General features: G+C 39.3%; 1 protein-coding gene across 15 annotated transcripts in view; it reads right to left on the bottom strand.

Annotated features, from left to right (window-relative positions):
• LOC116239947 (rap1 GTPase-activating protein 1-like) overlaps positions 1 to 21498 on the bottom strand; it is a 56191-nt gene that overhangs the window by 14550 nt on the left and 20143 nt on the right. For 13 of the 15 annotated variants that reach the window (XR_016470665.1, XR_016470626.1, XR_016470649.1 and 10 more), the window contains 12 exons: positions 21336 to 21429; positions 20825 to 20860; positions 17805 to 17852; positions 17113 to 17151; positions 16823 to 17008; positions 6939 to 7042; positions 5252 to 5330; positions 4890 to 4943; positions 4722 to 4805; positions 4369 to 4469; positions 2997 to 3126; positions 2610 to 2765 (listed from right to left, as the gene is read on the bottom strand). Coding sequence is in view for 12 of the 15 variants with exons in the window: in XM_090149380.1 (XP_090005506.1) it covers positions 2610 to 2765; positions 2997 to 3126; positions 4369 to 4469; positions 4722 to 4805; positions 4890 to 4943; positions 5252 to 5330; positions 6939 to 7042; positions 16823 to 17008; positions 17113 to 17151; positions 17805 to 17852; positions 20825 to 20860; positions 21336 to 21429 (1111 nt within the window). In the remaining 3 variants the exon portion in view is untranslated. Of the gene's footprint in view, positions 1 to 2609; positions 2766 to 2996; positions 3127 to 4368; positions 4470 to 4721; positions 4806 to 4889; positions 4944 to 5251; positions 5331 to 6938; positions 7043 to 16822; positions 17009 to 17112; positions 17152 to 17804; positions 17853 to 20824; positions 20861 to 21260; positions 21430 to 21498 lie in introns of all 15 variants that reach the window. The other 2 variants (XM_090149416.1, XM_090149407.1) reach the window with 2 other exon arrangements.

The raw sequence follows: 21498 nt of genomic DNA, 5'->3' as shown, positions 1-21498 counted from the left end.
TTTTCCATCTGCCTTAGTAGAGGCTTCAGGAGGATCTGCTCCATGATCCTGCCAGCACAGAGATGAGAATGACTGCCCTTTACTTCCCCGGATCTTCTTTTTTTCCCTTCTTGAAAATGTTTCTCCTTTTCCCCTTTTCCCTTCTCCAATCAGTGGGAAATTCACCAGACTGCTATGACCTTTCAAATACAATGAACAGCTTGGCAATTTTATCCTCCAATGCTGTTTTACCTCCCAGAAACTCAATCATAAAGTAAAAGCAAAAAACCTTGCCAAACCTTACATTTCAAACTGTTCTTAATAATAAATATATATTAACAATAACCGATGTATTTAGAGCAGAAAAAAGATGCTTCTATTTAGCCTGCGAGATTTACCTTCACCAGACAAAACAAATGTTAATCCTAACATATTATCATTTTTTTAACCAGACTTCTCAGTAGAGATACACTGTACACTAAGGGGAATATAAGGGAATATCCCAGAATATGGGGATACTTCTCTTAGACACATAATAAGCACACAAAAGTAATTTCCCAGCAAGAGATAAGTGCTTTTTTTTTTAAGCATGCTCCTACCTCACACACCAATGCCAAAAAATAGTAATGTGAGTCCATTTTTCAAATACTGCCACTTTGCTCTTCACAATACTTACCAAGTATATATAGCTATCTTACCAGATATTTCAGTTACTTTTTTCTTCATTTTGAGATGGAACAAGGAACAATATTATTCTTTTCCATTTCATAAGACAGGGAACAACAGCAGTGCATCTTAACAGCAACTGCCTCAAAATAACACACCATTGTAAATGTCACAGTGCACATCACAAAGTTGTGTGAATTTAATGAGACTAAGGAAAGAGGCCCTAAATTTAGCTCAGATTTCTCACACTATAGGCCAGCTGTCCTAGTTACAAGGCCTCCCTCTCCCTTCCAACAGACTAAAATCCTGCTTTGCATTCTTAATTTTCTGTTTGTAAAAACTGATTCAAACAAATATCATCAAAATTCAAATTTAAGCATTAGACAGTAGAGCCTCTCAAGAAAGAATTATTTAAAATTCCTTTGGAAAAGCCCTTATATAAAATTGCACTGGCCCCAGAGTCATGGCTGGGGTGATTTAGTTTTTTTTAAATGAAGTAATATAGGCAACCTTACTACTCTGACAAAAATAATGCCATTGCATGTAGGCAAAAACAATACTGGGAAGAGAAAGATGAACGACAAGCTTCCCCAGCTTTTTTCATTAAAAAAATCCAATGAATTTATGTGCCCTGTAAGATGGACAGCAAGAGAATTAGAACCTTGAGCCTCTGATCATCAGGCAGCTATTTTGTCATGACAGACTTAGATGTCCAAAACAAAAAAATTTGGCTGTTATTTCACCACTACCATTCTTTTTGTGGAAAATGAGATGGAAATCCTGTTACAATTTTGACATTCTCGCTGCTTTTGTAGACCTAAAAGGTTTAAGAAATCATTATCACCAAATTAGAATTTTTACGTAAAATGAGACACAGCACTTTGATTAAAATGTTTCTATAAAGGCAAATCCATCACAGAATGCAAAATAATATGTACTCTGAACTCTCATCATGATTGAAAGTTGAATTTAAAGTCACAAAGATATCCATGCAATAGATAGAGATAGACATGCAATAAATTGTTCTGGCAAGAGGCTGTGGATACAGAATTTTTTTCTAGTAGGGCTCCTGTCAAATGCAAGACCTTAAGATATAGCACTTCACTTTCAGATGGGCATTGGTTCCAGGATCCACAAAAGCAGATGCAGCTGGTTAGAAGTCCACAGAATAGGCCAGCCGGCTCTACGTGACATACAGTTTCAGGACAAGCAAGCTCTGTGCTATATGACCTGTTACTAAGCATCACACAAAGTTAGGTGAATGAGCTTTTCTTGATAATGCAAGAAAATCTCTTTCTTTGAATGCAAGAAAGAGATCACCCAAAATGTGATCACTTGCTCCTTGTGCTCTTTGATATTTTATCTGAAATTTTATCTGAATATAAAACTTATCTGGATTTGTCTTGCATTAAATCCCAAGTGTTAAGCTTTATAAATATGCCAGCTACACTGGAAAACATGCAAGTACATAGTTTCATGTATACATACTTAAAAATCAATCAAATCTTTTTTTTTTTTTTTTACATTCTATTCACTGGGTAGAAATAATAAGTATTCCTGGACTCTGTTCAGTAAAATATTTGTGTTCCAGAATCTTGATTCTCAGTCTTAGCTCTTAGCCTTCTCCAGCTTATCGATATTTTTATTAAATCTGAATACTCAATAAACAGGAGCACAGATTACTTATAGTAGAAATCATATTAAAAAGAGAGGACCTCCACAAATCTACAGAACAGAGAATAGTATAGCAGGAAGGAGACTCCTAGTCAGAGATCAAAGTGTAGGTAAAGGGGAAAGAAAGCTATTCACTGAGAATGTAGTTACCATTTACTGACAAAGCAAGCAAAGCTGTTTGGAGGACAGCTGACCAAACCTGTACCTCTCCCAAAAGCCCAAGAACAGGTTTTTGCTTCAAGGATCGAAGTCAGTACATCACCACAGAAGAATCTGCTGGCTCCATTTACCTTGTAGAGGGTCTCTCCACAACTGCTGTGAGTGAGCTGAACTACCACGTATGCATGTAGGAAATTAGAAGCAATCATATCAGGCACAAAAGGTGTGCTTTCATCCTGGAAGATGATGGCTACAATGTCATTCCCAATGTGACGCTTCCGCTGAAGCTGGAGAGTAAAAAGTAAAAAAACATGAAGGTGAAAAAGAGTAGAATAGTACAACAGGGCCTAAAACACCAGTCCATCTTCTCTAGTAGAAACCCCATCACCACTTTTACCATTTCTCCTGTCATACTTCCCAATATCATGCAGTTAGGTGTTCTCCTTAATTAGCTCCTCAATAAATACCCCTCCCCCCTTACCCACACTCTTGAATTCCTTAGTTCTCTTCACAAATACCTGTTGGGAATCTCCTTCTGCGAAGGGCAGTTTTGTAGATACATGAAACATGATCTCTTTGCCCCGGAAATTTGTATAAACTGATTCGGTGCCTGTTTGACCTCTAATGACATCCAAACCTCCCCGGAACCTGAATAAATCCACACCACATAGTAGGTTGGGCAGGACACAGATAAAAAAGTGGAGAGAATAAAGAAGATATCAGTAACACTAGCTTATGCATCAATAATATCAAAGGTAACTTTAAAGAAATCATCAAAGTGTAGTACCTCATCTTCCAAAAACAAACATAGTAATCAAAGCTGCAAAATGTTTCTACCAATGAGCAACCTTTCTTGCTAAAAGCTGTGAAGCTAAACCAGGGATCCTCAAAGGATCTACATTGTTTAGCATTCTTCTGAGAAACACAATCCATATTTTAGAACTAGAGAAAGTAGCTCTGGCAGAGCCACAGAATCACAGAATGGCCTGGGTTAGAAGGAATCTCAAGGATCATGAATTTCCAATCCCCCCTGCCACAGGCAGGGCCATCAACCTCCCCATTTAATACTAGATTAGGCTGCCCAGGGCCCCATCCAACCTGGCCTTGAACACCTCCAGGGATAGGGCATACACAACCTCTCTGAGCAGCCTGTTCCGGCATCTCATAGTAAAGAACTTCCCCAACCTCCCTCCTTCAACTTAAAACCATTCCCCTTGTCCTGCTGTTATCTACCCTTTCCAAGAGTTGACTACCCTCCTGTTTACAGGCACCCCTGATGCACTGAAAGACTGCAATTAGGTCACCCCGCAACCTTCTTTTCTCCCTGTGATTGCAAAACAAGCTTGCATTTATACAGTCAAAATAAATATTTTCTTTGATGATCGTGGGTGACGTGTTGAAATACTCCAAGATCCCTAAATGAAAATTTTTAGCTGAGGCCTAAACTCCAACAAATTACCAGGCAGGATAGTTGACAAAAGCATGTTGGGCTTCTCCACCCTCCATCCCAGCACTCCATACTTAGGACTCTTCCCACCGCGTCTCACTAATACCAATAATAACATTACTCAGGGAATGGATCAAAGCTCCCATTTCCTCAAACTGCATGCATTAGGATACAAGCATTTCCAATGAGCTCCTGAACCTGAAGTGCCCTTTGGAGTGGCAGATGCTGCTATCAGCCTTGCCAGTCTCTGATGATGACTTACCATTCCTTTAGCTTGACCCCAGTTTTCCTGATGGAATCTCCCTCTCCCATCAATCCTTGTTTAAAGCCTTCAGTCTGGCCAAGTTGCAGGTTAAGAGATATTTCTCCCATCAGAGATCAAATCACTGAACCTTCTGTGTTCCCTAACCCATCCTGACTTTCAAAACATGCTTGTTACACACCCACGGAAATCCTGCAGCTGAATCTTGTCACCAAGGAAATCTAAGAACTCCAGGAAACCCAGACTCTCTTCCGTGTTACTGAAGACTTCTTCTTCAGTTGTCTTCAAAAGGAAAAGAGAAAAGCAAAAACAGTACAAAGATTAGGCAAAAAAACAGTTCAATCAGCTTTGAGGACCTGCACAAAGGAAACAAATCAGTCATTATAAGGCAAGATTGTGTCCTTTCTGTTTAAGAAGTCTCTATTTTCCAGTATACCATACTATCCACACTGCAGACCTTGTTATTACATTTAAGCGAAGAGAACTGACTCTTTCTGTTTTGTCTTAAGGATGGTAGGATCTGAATGACCTTACCTGTCCAGGTTTCTGGTAGATTACCCCAAATTTGAAGTTATTGCTTATAACATGTTCATCAAATGCTACAATAAGCTGTGAAGCCTGTGAAAATGAAAATATAAATTATAAATTGCACTTAATTAGCCAGCTCTTGATTAAAAGGTACATAGAATCAGAAATTTATACCTTGGGATAGAGGACAGGAAAGAAGCGTTCAACATTCACATCTTCACACAGTAGCTGTTGAGAGACAGAGAGGGAAACAAAAGTGTGATTATCATGTGCTCTAGCTTGCTGCAAGCACGACAACATGAACACTCATAGTTATCTGACAAGAGTCCTTTCAAGAGAAAAATCCAAGGTAACATTAGAAAAGGGAGAAGAGGAGCTAAATGGAAGAGTGAAAGGGGAAGTGTATGAAAGTACTGGTGTGAAAAAGTAGAAAAGAGATAAGTGGGAGGACAGTAATGTGAAAGCAACTAGAAGGATGAGAATTAAAAAGAGACAGACTCATGGTGTAAGAGTGAGAAGGCAAGCAAGAATCTCACCTTTGCCATCTGGACAGCATTGGGAAACTCATTCAGACAGGAAATAGGGATCAGATCATGTTTGGTACCAGTTCGTGTCCTGAAATAAAATAAAAACCACATTAAAGTGAATGTTGAAAGAGGCACATGCAACACTAGCTCTTTAAACAAACAGTAGCCATTACTTCTGATTCTTCTTAAAACAGTTAATTGCAGAGGAATCATTTTAAGCTTAATGCATAAAATTGCTGAAAAAAGAGGGGTACTTACTACTCATCACTTGTGAGAAGCAGGGAAAGACAAAACAGGCAGGCATAAGAAAGACATGGGCCTGTCAGAGCAAGTCCAGAGGTGAGCCATGAAAATGATCAGAAGGCTGGAGCACCTGTCCTATGAAGACAGGATGAGAGGCTTGGAGTTGTTCAGCTTAGAGAAACAAAGGCTCCAGAAAAATCACATTGTGACCTTCCAGTACTTAAAGGGGGCATATATGAAGAACATTTAAAGACTCTTCTCCAAGACCTGTAGTGTTACAAGAAGTAACGGCTTCAGACTGAAAGAATCAAGATTTAGATCATACATATGGAGGAAATTCTTGTGACACTGGCATAGACTTGCCAGAGAAATTGTGGATGTCTGATCTCTGGAGGTGTTCAAGGCCAGATTGGATGGGGTCCTGAGCAATCTGATCTTGTGAGAGGTGTCCTTGTCAACAGCAGGGGGTTGGAATTAGATGCTATTTAACATACAAAAGCTTCCTTTTTCCATATATATATTAAAAAAGAGGTGTCTTTCTAGAGAAGAAGTAAGATTTGGCTGTCAGAGACCTCTTCCACCAATACAGGCAAGTTATTGGGCAAAGGTGCTGCATATAGTAGGATATCTTAACAGAGAAGTAAATATCCTTCACCAGTTTTTTCAGTGTAGGAAGGTTTCTAGGCTCAGATAAACATTCCTTGGTTCAGCTTGTAAGAATGCTCTTAATTTTTCCCCTGGAAGATTCTTGCTTTGCCTAGTACTCCGAAGTGTTCTCCACACATAATGGTGACAGTGGCAGTCTTGTAGCTGATTCCTACCCACGTTTTCCCTCGGTACTGAATGAGAGATGTCAAGCAGCAATGGTATGTCAGTTTAAGTAGCATATTGCCTACCAGAAGTAGCCTCAGTCAACAGAGTAGGAAATAGCTTTTCTGCTGCATATTTCTCACCTACACAAGATCCATCTCTATTCTTCCTCTAGTTTATTCAGCAGTTCTCTGGGCTTAAAGGGGGGCACACTGGCACATCAGAGGCTGTCCTGGGAAGTTAAGGGATGTCCTAGCTCACCTTCAAGTGGGATTTAGTCTCAAGTACAAAGCCCAAAGATAGGCCTGAGCTAGTCTGCCTTCAACGGGGAAAGGCACATTCCCCCCCCTCGATAGTGCTCACATCTCTGAGTAAACAGAATTAACAGAAGTTTCTTTTTGAAGGAGGAACAAATATTTTTCTCAGAAGAATTGTAAGGATGTGCCCGCAAATGCTTCAGCTTTCTGAAGAAAATTGCTAGGAGAAAGTCAGAGGAAGGCAAGAAATGAAGGCTCAAAGGTCTCTTTACAAGCTTCTCTAAGAGAAAGACATGAGATTCACACCCATATCTATGCAGAGAAAGTTCAACATAAGATGAGAGACACATCACAGTAACACATACTACTACAGAAGACACTGTTACCTCAGCAACAAGCGTAGATTTTCCTGTTTCTCAGACTGTTCATACTTCACAGAAAGTATCAAGTAGCCCAAGGACACATCACTGGAATAAAAGTTCTGGTGCTCCTGAAAACAGGAATTCAAAACGCATTATTCCCAACATGCTTCCCAGAAAGTATACCAAAGTTTTTACGACCTGTAAACTCAGGACTGGCTTGTTTTTTCTTTAAGTGGCATGCTCGAAGACATGCTAATGCTCGCCTTGCAGCCTCCTTGGTAATCAGTGCATGAGTATAAAAGTTCATCCACTACCAGAACAATACTTCTCAGAAGTAGAATGAGAACATTCAACATCAGATTTTGAAGGACTCCAGTTTCTTGTAAATAAGTTCCTATATTTAATAGATTTTTCCCCATACCCACTCACACTCTGCATAACAGTAAGCATACCTGGATGTAGTTATGGAAATTTTCCATACAAGCAGTAATGGCAGGATCAACACACCAAATACAACATACCCTATCATTGTTCTCTACAAGCATGTACAGCTCAGTGAGGATGCAGCCAGAATTCCACGAAACTACTTTGCAGGTGGAGGATGTTCTAAAACTAACTAACACTAGCATTGCTTCAACTTCAGTGGAGTATACCTCAAACAGAATGTAATTCAGCTTCTTCCATCTAGCATTGGACAGTAATGCAAACATTTTTACAAGGTCTATATAGAAGTGACTGCAGCCATATATTTCTTCCAGGTATATGGCCATAGGCCTGGTTGTATCAAAAGAGGTTAAAATCTACAGACAAGTGAAATGAATGGAAATCTCTAGTAGAAATAGAATTCTGTATAGGTGGAATCATCCAGAAATACTTAGATCTTTCTCATCTTCCTAGCAGAGGTTAATCATCAGGAAAACCATTCAGTAGACAGTTCTGGAGTTGGCTACTACATATGGATTGGTCCCTGGGCAACCTGATTAAGCTCTGCATGTCCCTGTTCATTGCAGAGGAGTTGGACTAAATGGTCTTTAAAGATCCCTTCCAACTCTAAGGATTCTATGGTTCTATGACTCTGAAAAATTCTGATCAAGTAAAGAGACTGAATTAACATTTCAACAAATGGTCATAAGTTATTGTGTCTGAGGTGCAAGTAGGACAGAGAGATCAATGAGAATGTTATGCAGGAGATCCAATTATCTTTGCATTTAATCAGAACAGTATCATAATCTTTCCCTGCTAATGAGAACTTCTGTTGAAAGTGGTAGTAGTACTACATTCCAAAATTAAGTCTCCAACCCAGAAGGATATGGTGAGATTAAAGTGGTATTTCTAGGCTAGAAGGTAAGGTGAGAGTCCTCCTCAAAGTAATAATAAATAAAACATAATAAAACTAAATAAAGAAATCCCAAACAAAAATCATCTCAGATACACTACAATGGGCAGAATTATCAGTGCTTCCTTATGCCTTGGGCCATGGAAATCAGGAGAAATCTCAAATTAAGTAAAGGAGTCACTGGCAACCTGAGAAGACAGCTAGGTATTGTGCAGTCAGTAATCAGGATTGAAAGATTCAGGGGTTGCATCACAGGAAGTACTGTGTAAATACAAACTTGCACACAACACAGAAATTTTATGCACTGAGACAGTCAGTTAAGTGTCAGTTGTACAGTCAGAACTTCCATGATCAGGAAGGTGTTCTATGAAAGGACTACTCTGGACACAACTAATTAATAAGAACTCAATGGGAGCAAATTTGATCAAAATGAGTTGCTGTACACCTGGCTAGTCTGATAGCTCCTTCTTTAGCCTTCTGCCTAGAAAATACAGAAAGTCTGTTCTGTATCTGTTGGATTGCAACCTCTCCAAATACAGCTGTGAGATCTTCTTTTGCTGTGGAAAAAATCAAAACAAATTTTTATATTAGTAATAGTACTGACTAGCTGTGAAATAAACGACAGTGATATATTAGTTATATACTCTGATATCTACATGAATGTATGCATCTGGTAGTAAACAGGCATCAATCGGTTCCATCTTTGAAAAAAAAGGACTAATTAAGACTACAGTTACTCCCCTGATCCTGGATGTGAAAATGAAACTACTGAACTTTTTGAAAGTATCAGTGATATCATTGCCCTCACTTCCTCCTTGACACACACACACACAAAACAAAGATTCAAGGAACAAAACAAGAGCATGTTCAAATGATTAAGATGAAGACTAACATCAGGGAAGTCCATAAATCAAAGAAATCAGATGCTAGAGTGTATGCCCAAGACAAGCCATTAAGGAAAAGATGGCACAATACTGACAAAATTCAGGACCAGAAGACATAAAAAAAAGAATATAAACAGAAGTCTGAAGTTAGCTGCAGCCAGAAATCAGAATGAGCTGCAAAGACTAGAAAACCAAATTTTTTTTTATGAGAATTCAGGGCCAGACCTCAGCAGGCCTGACATATTAGGATCTCAGTTGCTATGGGAACCAGGCTATTAGCTATTCAGCTGACCATAACCAGACAGAGCTGCACAATGGGGTGCAATCTTTTCCACAGTAACAAGCACTAGCATTAATGAAGGTCTCAAAATAATTGAATTGTTACCAAAGCCATTGTGGATGCCTACCCTGATTTTGAGTGTATGCCTAAGTCAAAAGTATGAACAAAAACTCTAGCTTCCTCCTTGTGACTTTTATCCTTCTGCAATTTTTTTTCTCTGTAAAAACACTTAGGCAGCAGACAGCAAAATCAAAGTCCTTCAACACACAACAACATTTATTTTTAGCTGTCACAAAGTTAGAGATGAACTATCAAAATGCTTTATGCATAATATTGAAGGTTGCAACTCAATGGTGACAAAATAACCCAAAGCTGAGATGACCTATGTATATTTGTATAGGTAGGTACAAATCTGGTCAGTCACTGAAGTAGTTTCTATAACATTTAAGTCTGGACTCTGCAAAAGCAGTTAATGTCTTCCATAAGGCCAAGGGAAAATAGAAGACACAAAGAATGTTGGCAGTTTGCCTGAGAAGTTATTCAGTTATTAAGATATCTGCCATGTTCTTAGCCATTTGGGATTCTTTTTGATGAAACAGAATTATTTTGTCATTAACAAGAATTGTACCACAGGTGAACAAACAAGAGGAAAGGAAAAGAAGACTTCCCCAAGACATGGTCTGCTTCATCAGTTCTTCTAACTGTAGGAGTATATGAATCCAGAGAATACTAAAAAACCATTACAGGATTCAAAATGGGTCCATTAATTTTTCCCTAAGAGAAATGAGAATTTTAAAAAGCTTACTTCAAAAAACTTTGCAACTTCTGGTCATCTGGTAAAATACTGGGATGATTTCATCCCTGAAGAAGGAGGAAAAGCAGCTTTGGTGGCACAATGATTATGTGATGTGACAAAAAGACAAAACTACCTCAACCTCCAAACATGTCAACAACAAAAGATAACTAATAAACTTATATCACAGGGTAAACAAGATCATTATTCCTGTGAGCTCTCTGGCTGGAAGAGTGCAAGGTGTTTGCCAGTCAAATGATAACAAGAACCTAGAAGATATTGCTACTGTCAACTGCAGAATATAGAATCACTACAGCTGGACAGGTACAAAAATAATACCTTATCAGGTTGTCTCTGTTTAGGCCTTCCCTCCATCTCTACTTGGAGAAATCTGGAAAGAAAAAGATATCTATATCTTGGGTTGATGTCATCTTTTCATGTTAAGAAAACAGTAGAAGGCTGCTAAATACATGCATTTGCATGCCAGAAGGAAATGGTCCTGAATAGGAGAAGGCTTGCAGTCTTAAGAAGTCAGAGAGTGCTTACTAAAAAGATAGACTTGCAGTAATGAAACAATATTACAGAAGCCTTAAAATAACAAAAGATTGTTACAGTTACACCTAGTTATAAAAATGGCCTTTGACTGCTTAAGTGTATCAAACAGTTTCCACATCTTTCCTCTCTGCTCAGCTAAAATTTCACTAACTTCTTTTCACTAGTTGGGAAGCTAATTTTGAGTAAGTTCCTCAACATAGGAACTATGTTGAACATAGTACAGCAGTAACAATACTTTAAATCAGTACAAAGTACAGTATAATAGAGAAATATCTGACCAGATATGAACACAAGGCAAGAATGATTTTTCACCAGTACTGCCAGTTTGAAGTGCTTGTGAAACTGCACTCTAAGATCCTGATGGGCATTTTCAACATACGCCCTTATTAAACCCTTCCTGGCTTCCAGATAATTCTCTTCATGATAATCTTTAAAAACAAGGTAGACATTTAGTAATTCCCACAGTACTGTGCACGAGGTTTTATACCTTTCCTCCTATCTGTAAAATGAACCTTACCGAACTTCTCATCATATAAAGAGCAGACCAAGAAGCACAGAATTAGAGCTCAGTAATGGCTGAAATGTCTTAGCACTTTTTTGTGTGGTTGTTTCACAGCATCTGTAGTATGTTGGGTTTTTGTTTGTTTGTTTGTTTGCTTTGTGTTTTTAATTAAAAATTTTAATTAAAAAAAAAAAGTCTGTTTCAGTGACTTACCGTATGTGTACCCATAACATAAACGTGCATACAGACTGTTGTTTTATGCTTGTCATAGGGTTTTCTCACTGAGATGTACTGAGGATCCCAATTGCTGTCCAGATAATCTCTTGAGATAGCTCTGCTGTCTACTGGGGGTCTGAACGTGGGACATCAGTAAGAGGCTACCAGTTCTGATAAAGCCAGAATACTATGATGCAATTACAAAACTCTGACCTGATTGCTACCACAGAAACAAGATGGGGTGAATTACACAACTGGAATAGTATGATTGAGGCCTACAAGCTTTTTGGAAGAGATAGAAAGGGCAGGAGGGGCAAAGGAGTTGCCCTGTATGTTAAGAAGTGGATAGACCATGAAGAGCTGTCTCTGAGAAACAGCCACATTCAGGTTGAGAACACATAGGTTAAAATTAGGGACTAGACCAATAAAGGACATCTGGTGCTCAGGGTGTACTACATGCTGCCTGATCAAGAGGAGCCTGTTGATGGGGCTTTCTTGCACCATTTACAAGGGATTTTGTGCTCACAACCTCTCAGCCTGATGGGGGATTTCAGTCATCCAGCTGTCTGCTGGAAAAGCAACACGGCAGGCTGCAAACAATCCAGGAGGCTCTTGGAGTCTGCTGAGGATAGCTTCATAGTCTGTCCAATACCTGGACAGACCAACAAGAGGTGAAGCATTATTGGACCTGGTTCTCACCAATACAGAGGAGATCATTAAAGAGGTTTTGATAGGAGACAATCTGGACTACAGCAACCATGCTGTGGTTGAGTTAGTGATCTCAAGGAATATGGGCCTGGTCAGGAGCAGGGTCAGAATCTTGAGCTTCAGAAGATAAAAATTCCGTCTGTTTAAGGAATTATTGGATGAGATCCTCTGGAAAACTGTCCTTAGGGACATAAGAACAGAACAAGGGTGGTACTTCTCTAAGGACAGCTTGAAGAGCACTAAGAACACCAAGAACAAGAGCTCTCCATCTCGCAGCATAAGAAATATAGCAGAAGATATGGGAAACTGACATGGCTGAGTAAGAACCTGCTGGTCAAATTAAGGGAAAAGATGGAAATGTACAGGCAGTAGAAACGGGGATGAATGGCCTGGGAAAAATATAGGGATTCTATCCAGACATGCAGAGATGGAATCACGAAAGCCAAGGTGCAGATCAACTGAACTTATCGAGAGATGTGAAAAATAACAGGAGATTCTACATATATATTGGTCAAAGAGAAAGGCAAAGAAGAGTGTACTTCCTCTATTAAATGAGAAGGTAGAACTGCCTGCAACAGACATGGAGAAGGCTGAGGTACTCAACAAGTTCTTTGCCTCAGTCTTCACTGCTAGTTTGACTTCCCATGTCTCTTGAGTTCCTCAGTCTTCAGGCGAAGGACTAAAATCCCTATCGCTATAAGCATACAGCAAGCTCAAGACCACTGTGAGACTGATCGATGTGTGCAATTCTATGAGGCCTGACAACATGCATCCCAGGGTTGTAAAGAAACTGACCGATGTAGTTGCCGAGCCATTCTCCGTCATATTTGAAAAGTCATGGCTGTTGGTAAAGTCCTGGTGGCAGAAGAAAGAGAAATATCACTCTCATTCTAAAGAAAGGGAGAAAGAAAGACCTGGGGAACTATAGGCCTGTCAGTCTCACATCTGCACCTGTGAAGATCACGGAATAGATCCTCCTGGAAGCTACATTAAGGCACATGCATTCAGGACAGCATAAGGGCATGTTATCATGCATGATCAGCCTGGTGGCCTTCTATGATGGAGTGACAGTATTGATGGACAAAGGAAGGGCAAATGATATAATCTACTTGGACTTCTGCCTTTGATATGGTTCTACACCATATCCTTATCTATAAATTGGAAAGAGATGAATTTGAAAGGTGGACTATTTGATGGATAAAGAATTGGTTGAAGGTCACAGCCAGATGGTTGTGATCATTAAACCTATGTCCAAGTGGAGACCAGTGACAAGTTATGTCCCCCAGAGGTCCATCTAGGGACAGGTGCTCTTCAACTTCTTTATCACCTGGATAGTGATATTGAGTATACCCTCAGTGAGTCTGCTGATGACACCTAGCTGAGTGGTACAGTGGATACAATAGAAGGAGGTGACACCATCCAGAGGGACCTGGAAAGTGGGCCTATGAGAACCTATTGAGACTGAACAAGGCCAAGTGTAAGGTGTTGGGTTTGACTTGGGTAAGGGCAATCTCAGACCGGCAAAAGAACTCACTGGGAGCAGACCTGTGAAGAAGGGCTTGGGTGTCCTTGTGGACAAAAAGTTGTACATGAGCCAGCAGTGTGCACTCAGAGCACAGAAGGTCAACTGTATCCCAGCAGGGTGAGGAGGTGATTATCCCCCTCTGCTCTACTGCATTCAGGAGCTGTTGGAGCAGGTCCAGAGGAAGGCCACAAGGATGATCTGAGGACTGCAGCACCTGTCCTATCAGGAAAGGTTGAGAAAACTGTGCTTGGTCATCCTGAGAAAAAGAAGGCCCCAGGAAGATCTCACATTCCAGTACCTGATGGGAGCATATACACAGGCCAGAGACCAACTTTTTACATGGTCTGATAATGACAGAACAAAGGGGAATGGCTTTAAACTAAAAGAGGGATATTTAAATTAATGATTCAGATGAAATTTTTTACTCAGAGAGTGGTGAGACGCTGGAGCAGGTTGCTCAGAGAACTTGTGGACTGCCCATCTCTGGAGGTGTTCAAGACAGGTTGGATGGCGCATCTTGATCTGGTGGGCAGCAACCCCACCCATAACAGGGGAGTTAGATGATATTTAGGGTTCCTTCCCAAGCCATTCTATGACTCTACTGTATATACTCCAATCTCCAGTGTTGCCTAAATATTCCCTAAACCACTGTCTTTGCCTTTCCCATCATGCTTATAAACTCCTGAGCTAAGAATTGCTCAAGGTTATTCAAGCTTGCAAGAGACATTTGTTTACCTTTCAGAAATAACCTTTCCACGTCATCAGTAAGAAAAGCAAGCAACTTTGAACTGACAAAATACATCCCTTGTGGAAAAACTCTGTTTCTCCTTACCAAAGCCTTTTAAATCATGGGAACTGTCATGTTTTTATGCATAACTTAAATAAACCCAGCATGCCTATGATATGGGTGAAGTTTTCTACCCATGGATAGAGTATTCTGTGACAAGAGTCTTTTTCACCTTCTTCTCTGATACATACTTGCTCACCAGCTTACAAGCCTAATGGGATATAGACGCATACTCATGTCAATTAAATCAAAGAACAAAACCTGGGCACTTCAGAAGAATGGAGAGAGGAGTCTTTATTTAGTACTTAATCACTGATGGTCGGGCACTTTGCAAACATACGGAGTTTGACGGAAAGGGAACTCCTTCATATTCACTTCACAGTATAGCTGAGGTTGGCAAGGACTTCTGAGTCTACCTGGTCCAACTCCTACTCAAGCTGATTCACCCAGAGCAGGTTCTTCAGGATCATGTTCAAGTGGCTTTTGAAATTCTCCGAAGAGAAGATTCCACAACATCTCTGAACAACTTGGGTCAGTGCTCTGTCACCCACATATAAAAAAAAGTGCTTCCAGATGTTTAGACAGAATTTCTTGTGTTGCAGTTAGAGCCCACTGCCTCTTGTCCTGGCATTGGGCACCACTGAAAAAAAAACAGGCGCTGTCTTCTTTGCACCCTCCCTTTATAGTCCATTATACTATAAAGATTGATTGTTAAGATACCCCCAAGCCTTCTCCAGGCTGAACAGTCTTAGCTTTCTGAGATTTTCCTCACAGGAGGGAGACTCCAGTTCCTTAACCATTTTTATGGCCTGACATAGGACTCCTTCCAGTATGTCCATTCCTCTCTTATACTGGGAGACCCAGCACTAGACAACAGTACTTCATACATGGCCTCAACAGTGATGACTGGAGAGGAAGGGAATCTTCTCGTCACCCGCTGGCAACACTTTTTTTAATGTAGCTCTGGATACTGTTAACCTTCTTAACAGCAAGCATTTACACTTGATGACCACCAGGACCCACTGGTCCTTTTCTGCAGAGCTGCTTTCTATCTAGGTAACTTATAGTATGTCCTGATGCCAGGGGTTGTACCTTTCCAGGTGCAGGACTCCGCATATCTCTTCGCTGGCCTTCATGAGATTCTTGTCAGCTCACCTCTCCTGTTGAGGTCCCTCTGGATGGCAACATACCCCACTGGTGAATTCATCACTCCCTCATTTTGTGTCATCTGCATACTTGCTGAGGATACACTCTGCCCCATTCCTACTTAGAAGAAACAATGATGATACTGTGCTGCTTGAGCAGAGGGATGGACCAGATGACCTGCAGAGGCCCCTTTCAACCTCAGCTTTCTATGATTCTATGATATCAGGTCAGCAGTGAATTCTACAATTGTACTGAAAACCACTTTATCTTTCATTACAGCTGAAATCAGAAACCTTCAAGGAGAACCTTAAATTTATCATGACAGAAAAATAATTACAGTTGGCAAACTGAAGGATTCCAGAATGTCATGGGACATGTCCATTATGTTGTACAGCAGATCTGGACAGAAAGTCTCCAAAAAGGGTGCTTTACTAATAAATAATATTAACAACAGCTTCTAGTTGCATACTACACAAGATCATTCAGGCAAGTCAGACTACTGCAGAACAAGTCCCCAGCACTGTGCAAAGCTCCTTTTCTCCATTTTAAACTTACTAAGCAGTCACACAGACAGATCACTGAATAAGATACAGTGTGAGTGTACATGGTTGGCTTTCTTATTCCCTTATGAACTGTCTCTCAGAAAAGACCATGGTTTTGTTCCCTTGTCTTGGTAGTTAAAATCACCCTGCAATCCACTCTGGGAATCAATTAGTTCCCTAAAACTGCCAGTACCAACAAGAAATGTCTGGTCATCATACTCATTTACTTATCTATTTTGAGAAAAATGGACCACTTTGCTCACTGTCAATGGACTTGTGCTCTTAGTGCAGAAGTCACCTCTAAAACTCATGCCACATACATTTCCAATACTATTTCACATTTTTTCTCTCACTGTCTCTTCTGTCCCTGAGCCTCAATGAAGCTTCTTAACCAAATGTAAGTATTTTTTGGTACAAATCTTTCACTTCTGTTAACACAAGGAAGATGCATAGGTCACAAGGGGCAGGATCAACTTAACACACTGCTGGCCATGCAGTTGTATGAATTTCATTTACTTAGTTCAAGGGATACCGAGTGTCTGTGCAGTTATTTCTAAGTCCACCAGGAAAAGCCTGACATACAGTTCAGTCTTATGTCTAGCAGGTCAAAGAGGGATCTGAAGACTACCCTTACCTTCCCTAGGAAATGCTTGCGGTACAGCTTGGCTGTGGGGTCACTCTCCAGTTTCACTTTAACACTCCAGGGAAAGGGTACATCAGACAGAGTTGGACTGGAGAGGTTGTGGCTTGTCCCTTCAATCCAGTAGCCCCCAAACTGGGGTAAGATAATGAGAGGATATGGCCACCCTTTCTGTAATACCTATTTGGAAGGACAGAGAACATGAAAGCTGAAAGGTCAATAGCTGAAAAGGCCAGTAGGCTGCAAGTTCAAGGGAAAATCAGAGAAGAGTAGTACAGACTCACCTCATGGATGCTGGGGTAAGGAATATACTCTTCTTCTGTCTGAAATCAGAAGAGAATGTTAGCAAAAATTAGTAAAAGTGTGGGAGATCTTTTAAATTCTTTTCCTCTCATGATAGCACAAGCTGTGTCTTTAGCTTCTGCTCTGCTCTAGTCCACTGTTAGAGTTTTATTTTAGAATTCTAAGTTGGACTTTCTTTCCCAGGTTTCAGCATTGCAATATAGAACTTTGAGAACAAAAAGCCATAAAAGCTAATTTTAAAGTTAACATGCTTGAGCTAGAACAGAGGAAAAATTGAGAAGAAAAGTTGAGAATTTAAGGATAAAAATCTATTTTCATTGGCCCAAAATTGAGTAAAGCACATCAGCTTTCTTGTAGCATCAGTCTTCAAGCAGACAATTGAAATAAATGCATTGTGTTTTCATAAATATTATTACAGTTCTTAAATTGAAAAAATTTAATCAATTATTTTGTTAAAACTAGGATTTTTAATAATATTAAACACTTATTGAATAACTTAAATCAGAAAAAGGAAAATACTGTCTTTCATATACACAGTAACACCTCCCACAGTTAATTAAAATGAGTGTTTTTAAGCTCCCTATTCACTCCAGACTAAAAACGCAGTACAAGACTGGTCAACAATCATCTGTCATTACCAGTAACTTAGGAGGCAACAATGATTGAGCCTGACCTTGAGAGGAGCTGGAAGGGAACATCTTTGTTCATCCAGACGACTCCCCTGGAAACAGAAAGACATGGACAGTGAATCCTGTGTTTTAACATGTTTGTTTCATTTACCCTCTGCATTCTTCTCTGTATTCTCAACTTGTATATTTTTGTTCTTTATAATCTTCTGTTTTAAGCAAATTCAGAAGTTTGGAATAAGCAGGAAGAATGAAGATGGAACTTGGCCAGGCTATTCCTAATTTGGCATTAAAACTGAAAAGCCTTACAGTTCTTTAAAAGCAGAAAGCTGGCAGAAATCAAAATAATTATCCCAAAGGGATTCTGTTATAGATTTTTCTAGTCTCTTTAAGCTACTCTACTTCTTATTCAAACAATAAACAAACAAAGATTTATTGATAGAAAATGAAAGAATAGTATTTCAGACTTTTTCTCGCAGTTTTAGACTTCCCTTTCCCGTGAAGATACCATATTGTCAGGCAGAGCAAAAAAGTTCAGAGAAAGTTTAAGAGAAGTAACAAATTTTTTTAGGATTAAGCAAGACTTTGGAAAGTTTATATGCCTTTCTTCCATTCACATAATGGAATAAATCTATCTCTTGGAGGCAAAAGAGAAAATAAGAGTCACTTTCCATGCTTACATCTGATTAGTGCAAAGAGCTTTATGGCACAGTCCTGCTTATCTCCTCTACTTGTGCAACATTAACTGGGCATATACAACTGGATGCCTTGTTTCTTCCTCTGTCAGTAGATGCCTTTCTTACTGAAGGCTATTTCATTCTCTGCCTTCTCACTATGGCAAGAGTTTGCTCACTTCCAACACACTTCTGCAGCAGAAACACACAGTAACAGAAACGTTAGTCATGAGAACCCTCAGTGCTGACTAAGCAGAGGTTGAGAACAAAAGAAGTCAAAAAGACATGGGAACCTATGCTGATAATAGTCCAAATAGGCATCAGTACAGAGAGACAAGGTGCATAATTTGCACAGAGAGATAGGAAGCCAAAGATCAGGATTGTAGCTGATACAATGTATGTGAGAATTAATAATTAATACTGACATCAGTATCCTCTAACTCCCATACATGATGCTGTGACTTTGTTTTTATACACCTTCAATGGCAGCTTAATGTAATGGTCAATGGACAAGATAAGCAGCTCCTGACTTCATTCTGACAATAAGAAGGATCTCATTCATAACAGCTACATCTATGTGAGCATTTAACAGTGAAACAATCTTGTAAATGTATCTGATAGAAATATATAAATCTGAAATAACTTTTCTACTTTACATACAGTGAAAATGTAAGATACTTAAGGGCAAAAGTTTGAGGACAGCGTTCCAGTCCTACAAAGTGAAAAGACCTGCCAGTAGAGCAACAGCGTTAACACTGAGCAACAGCAATACTGAGTATTAATAATGATCAGGATGCTTCTTTTTCTTTTCCTTTGCTATTTCTGAAAGAAGAAGATATCCATTATACATTAAAACAAACAAACAAAAACAAACAAACAAACAAACAAAGACCTAGGTTTAAAAAAGAAAGAAAGAAAGAAAGAAAGAAAGAAAGAAAGAAAGAAAGAAAGAAAGAAAGAAAGAAAGAAAGAAAGAAAGAAAGAAAGAAAGAAAGATGACCTGGTGAGTTGTGAAATCAAAATGGAATAGGGCTGATGTAAACTTTACCTTTTATGGAGGTAGTAATAGCCATTTTGTATTTGGGCAGGTTGTGAAAGTGTACATGGAGTACATGAAGTGCAAACGGGTGTTCAGTTAATGTGATTTGGAGTTTTATTTGTCAGCGTACTGGGCTGAGACTCAGGAGGAAGGCTAGGTTCTGAAGTAGGTGTCTCTGGAACAGAATTTTGGGGCAAGAAAAGACTATGTTCTGTCAAAATAAGGTTGAGACATGAGAGACACAGAAATGCAAGGCAGCCCCAGTTTTCTGGAACAAACTGTGGAAAGTATGGGGACAAGCTCTCTATGCTCTGGGGGATTTTTGCATGTGGAAATGGAGTCTGGGAAACTGCAGTGTTGCAAGGTCTCTCTTCTCTGGCATTTTTGGCAGATCTGATAACTGCAAAAGGTTTCCAGTTTCAAAGGAGGTCCTAGTGGATGACCACTATCTCAGCCTGAGGGAAAACATCTTGAGATGCTATAAGTATTAAAGTTTCTGCAGAGAGAAGAGAAAGAACATGCCAGCACGTTCCATGCTAGACTGCCTATAGTTAAAGGAGCTCCTCTGAACAATTACTCCTCTAGAGCAAAGCAAAGATCCAATGTAGCTCAGGTTGTATAGCACAAAACCTTATTTTAGTACAAAATAAAAGACAGGATTTAAGTATCATCCTATGTGTTACATTAGATCAAAGTTAACCATAGTATTATAAAGAAATGGTATCAATCAAATAGAATATTGTCAGTCTGTAAGGATGCTCTGAGAACATACAATCTGAAAAAAAAAAAAAAGCTTTAAAAATTCAGTTGCTAGATATATAAGCTATTATTATTATACTATCTCTTCATTTGGCAGAGGAAAGATGTTTTTCCCTTTTATTTTTTCATTTAACATTGTAGTGTATACATCTGGACGCACATTTTTTAATAAAAGAATTAAGCCTGAGTCTTCCTTGCTTCTGCAAGTTAAAGCTGACCTTGCTAACTGCAGTTACGTTAATACATGTAGATGTCCTATTAATCACCTATCATTAGCATCTGCTACCCAGCAGAAAGTTTCTTGAAGATTTTGAAGACTGTGCCAGAAATCCCTTTATGCAACTTCAATTTTCTCTCAAAATCATAATTCTGAAAAGAATAGAACAATTTGTGTATAGCTCATGCAAGTTCTAGAAATGGAACACAGGAAAACAGTTTTGAGACTTCATATAGAAGCTTGGACCTAGAAAACCAGATATTCTTCAAGTCTAAATTGAAGGTTGTTGGGATTGAAATGACAAGACAAAGAGCAGCAGATGATTTCTTTGGCTAAAAAAAAAAGTGTTCGAAGTCTGACAGAATAATTTCTCATTACCTGCATTTTTTCAATCATCTCAAACAAGTCCACAGTCTGTAGGGAAAGAAAAAAAAAAAAGGACAACAGAGAAAATAATTTAACACTTGCAAAAGTTAAGGTTATCTTCTGTGGTAAAACAGATACTAACCCAGCATCTCTTTCCATGTTTACATACAAAAACTATTTATTTTCTTACTGAAGACAAGAAGGAATCTTTCTTCCTTTACTGATAGCAAGGACAATACAACTCTAAATAGTTTTCAGCTTACGTTGCAAAAGTTTGACCTGCAACCTGATAGTACAGGAGTCAGGAATTCATATTTGTGAATGGGTTAAGCTACAAGCCTGATACAATATGCAATATACAATAAAAAGTGATTAAACAAACAAGTTTAGGATTTTTATACAGAAGTGGACAATTATAGGTGTAACACAAGCATGCACACAAGCTTGCCTTCTGTCATTTCTTCTGCTCAGCAGTCCAATGCACATTCCAACCCTGAGACAAAGGAATGTAAACTGCCTTTACCTTGTTGGGAGCAGCAAAAGCAAGAGTAGATGGAATGCTTTGGATAGGAGAGTCTATAACATTACTGACACAGCATACTCCCTCCTCAGACCTCCTGCGAGAGACAAAAGGAAAAATAAAAACTTCTAAGTCTTGTCAAACACAAGACACAAGCACTTGCCAG

This window comes from Phasianus colchicus, chromosome 1, assembly GCF_987193195.1.
Source record: "Phasianus colchicus chromosome 1, bPhaCol1.hap1.1, whole genome shotgun sequence".
Lineage (NCBI taxonomy): Eukaryota > Metazoa > Chordata > Aves > Galliformes > Phasianidae > Phasianus > Phasianus colchicus.
This window is presented reverse-complemented; position numbering and strand designations above follow the sequence as displayed.